The following is a 3,563-nucleotide window of genomic DNA, read 5'->3' as shown; positions in this document are numbered from 1 at the left end:
AAGCGTCGTGGGTGTGTGAGAGGCTCATGGAAAGTGGTAAGGGGGGAGGGGGCTGCACTGGGTGCTTACTGCGTCCGGGTGGCTTGAGATCTCAACAGCCAGCAGAGAAGCTCAATAAATGGATGAACCAGACAGCTGAAGGCTCGGCGTACCATCTGAGAAAATCCTGATTTCCGCATTGCATGTTGTCCGATCGGATGCATCGTCTTTAATTTCCGAGCAAATCAACTCCACGGTCGATGATATGAACTCAGGCGGAATGCCTGCCTGCCCGCCTGTGCTGCTGCTGCTGCTGCCGCCGCCGCCGCCGCATGTGGCAGGAGAGTGCGGTCCCCCCGATCAACGCACAGCTAATCACAGTGCCACCCTTGGGTCGCCAATTTGCAGATCTCAGGCGTCAAGCACAGCAATGTGGCGCCGCTTGCATAGCACGGCCATGCCAGGTCCCCCATCCCACCCATCGTAGATTGCGGAAGCAAAGGAATATGCCGTCGCTGTTGCCGCACCCACCCCAACGATGACACCCTGTCAACAATGCTGGGCGCGCGAAGTGTTGCCCTCGGGCGGAAAAGTCTGTGTCTCTCGAGGGGCGTGAACGACGAGCGAGCATCGGAACGAGCCGTGTGTCCCAGACCGGCTCATGTCGCGGTCAAGGCATCATACCCCAGCGGCCATTCGCTGTCTGCATCGTATGGGTCGAATTGCCATGCAGTTCTTTTTCCCTTCCTCAACGGCGGCCGAGAGAGCTGCGCAGCTCATCCAGACGGCAGGCACGCAGGCAGGCCTTCCTGTCGCGTGACTTGGGACGGAGGACATGACGCCGTCTGCATAGCTCCCCTCCCCAACAACCACAGAAGCAGACAATCATATGTCGTCGGCCCATCGAACCTTTGAACGAGTCACATATCACACCCCACATGCGGCATTGGAGCATTCCCGAGGGCATCCGCGACGTCACGGGCGAGGCACAGGCAGGTGATGCTGCGCTGGCCTTGCTTGGCTTTGTTGACTTGAGAATGCAGGGAACTCAACCCCCAGCGGTTCCGTCGGGGCGCATGCGTGATCCGCGACCAAAAATAAGACCGGTGAATTATCACGAGAAGGGAGGAGGGAGAGAGGTTTACGTCGATGGCGGCGCGGCTTGGACACGTCTACATGCAGAGCGATTGGCGCCTGCTGTTCAAGATTGGTCGCTGTACTTCGCCCGGATGCAGAATGAAGCGACGATCAAACTCGGATGCCCTCATCCACATCACCAAGGTGCTCAGGAAGCATGACTTTCACACAGCGTGGCTGAGTAAGGGGTGTTATTGGGTCGTTTGGTGACCAAGACAGAAGACGCGAAACATCGTCGTTCCAATACAGTGCCAAGTGGCAGACAAGAGATGTCGATGGAGCCGTTGTCGTGTCGGTATTATCATTTACGAGTCTAATCATTTGTATAGCTAGTGTGTATACAGGTCTCGATCCGTCTCTACATTGATGGGGCGACCTCTGCCAGCCCTTCTCGCTCTAATTGTCCTCTCCGTTGTCCGCGCCGTGTTGATGAATTCTCTGTATTTCTCAACCTTGCCAACATCTTCAATTGCCGGGGATGAGTAGCCACTGGTTAGCACGAGAGTCTCGATCTTACCCCAATCATGAACCCAATCGATCAGGTCTGGCTCAGCGTTGGGGCCATGGGCGTGAGCCGTGAGCGCCTTCACCCACGGTGCACAACCTGTCAGGTCCAGATATTCCAGACCGTATAGACTTTTGCTAAGTTTTCGCAGGACCAAGATTGCCTCAGACCAGTCATCGTCCAGCGTAAGGCTGTAAGGGTTCCGACCTCCATATTGGAACGTCTGGCCTTGTGCACTTACCACCTTGGCGAATGTTGCGTTCGGTGTTAAAGATGGGATAGGCCAATAGGCGAGGCTGAGATGTGTCAGGGTCGGGAGGTGTGTTGAGAAGGCAAGGAGTTGTTTCCAGGAGCTGAGAAAGCTGGTCTCTGGGCTCGTGGCAAGCGAGAGATGCGTGAGATTTACGAGAAGAGGTCGAGGAATCGCTGTTGATTCTGGCGCATCCCACGAGTCCAGGAGCGGGCCGATGTTGTCAGAATGCGTGGGAAATAGAAGTGACGAGAGATCACGAAGCTTTATGGACCTTTCAACCGATATAGACAGGTCTAGATGTGTAATGCCCTCATTCATGGAGCTTGGACTCGGTGGTGTCTCTGATGTGTCTTCTTTACCGGCATCGTCGTCAGGGGCTTGGCGTAGAAGAATAATCTTCAGGTCTAACAAGGACAAGCCTGGCTCGAACATCGTGTTGATGTATGAAATGAGAGCCATTCGAATCCGATCGGGTAGTGTAAAAATGTGGTAGAGATTGTAAGATCTCTGGTATTCCCAGTCAAGGGCCATATTCCGTAGTGCAATGTCCATCAGACTTCGCTCTCCCGGCCGGTAAAGGCCAGGGAGGAGTCGGCACTGGTATTGCTCAACATCAGAGCCGTTGGACTCGAGCCTCGGAGCATGCCGCGACAACGACAGCCAGCTGCGCGGCGGTGGCGGACCTGCTGGCAGCCTACGGCCCTGAGCATCGAAGCGAGGGGCAAAACGAGGCCGTCTCCTAGGAGGTGGTGCCGGTGCTTCCGGTACGCCAGGTAAGAGGATCTGGCGGATCTGTGGCGGCACGCTTGGGGCTGCGATGTCTGCGACACTGGCTGAGGCCTGCTGGTCACTGCCATTCAGCCTCGTGCGTCTAAGTGACGCCAAGAGTTGGTTTACACTTGGTCGATGGTGATCTACAAGCCACGAGCGCCACAAGGTCAGCATGCATGAGGCATAATATATAGAGGGGAGTATGCTAAGGTGGAGCGGCGTTGGAGTGGGTAGAACAGCGGACATATCCATCAATGCACTGTACTCACCATCGTTCCGAACTGCCAACGTCGAGCTGCTTGAAAGGGAGGCCGGAGCTGTGGACTGCGGTTTCGAGAATCTGTTGGTGTGTCTTTTCTTGGGCATGACCACCCGAGGTCAGGCGTCTGTCCTCTCTGTGGCAGCCAAGCAATAAGATGAGATACCGAGCAGCAGTCACGGTCCTCCTCACTTTTCGCTTCCTTTGAGAAGCCAGGTGAAAGCGAGGCCGAGAACAGGTTCGGGGAATGCAGTGAATGTAACAGCACGCACAGGAAGGGGGGGGGGCAGTGCGGCCCTTGCCCGGTCTTGCAACAGGAGCAGACGAGACGAGTAAATGGAAAAGACAAAGAGGATCCCGGACGAGTCCCGGACGGGTACTGGCAGGTCTGAGTCAAACCAGGCAGGCGTGTACTAGATGTGTAGCTGGGATCAGTCACCTCATCAAGTTTGCCCCCCGCGACTGACAGAGCCAAGTAGACAGGGCTAGGACTATGGAACACCGGATGCAATGGGAGTGGAGTGGATGGGATGGGATGGGATGGGATGGGATAGCGCGGAAAAGGACCGAAGATGCTGTCGTCAAATGTCAAGCCTCAAGCTTGAAGCTCGCGAGGATTTGCAAGGATGGGTGTGTGGGTGATGACTGATGACTGGATC

General features: G+C 55.8%; 1 protein-coding gene across 1 annotated transcript; it reads right to left on the bottom strand.

Annotated features, from left to right (window-relative positions):
• Positions 1 to 1,445: 1,445 nt before the first annotated feature.
• J7T55_014570 (uncharacterized protein) lies at positions 1,446 to 3,142 on the bottom strand (the record flags this gene model as incomplete). The annotated part of the gene is made up of 3 exons (XM_053142579.1): positions 1,446 to 2,724; positions 2,915 to 2,969; positions 3,097 to 3,142. 3 exons carry the CDS (start codon positions 3,140 to 3,142, stop codon positions 1,446 to 1,448), a joined length of 1,380 nt encoding a protein of 459 aa, XP_052994757.1.
• Positions 3,143 to 3,563: the final 421 nt, after the last annotated feature.

The sequence above is a fragment of the Diaporthe amygdali genome, assembly GCF_026229845.1.
Source record: "Diaporthe amygdali strain CAA958 chromosome Unknown NODE_11_length_1138210_cov_64_948100, whole genome shotgun sequence".
NCBI lineage: Eukaryota > Fungi > Ascomycota > Sordariomycetes > Diaporthales > Diaporthaceae > Diaporthe > Diaporthe amygdali.
This window is presented reverse-complemented; position numbering and strand designations above follow the sequence as displayed.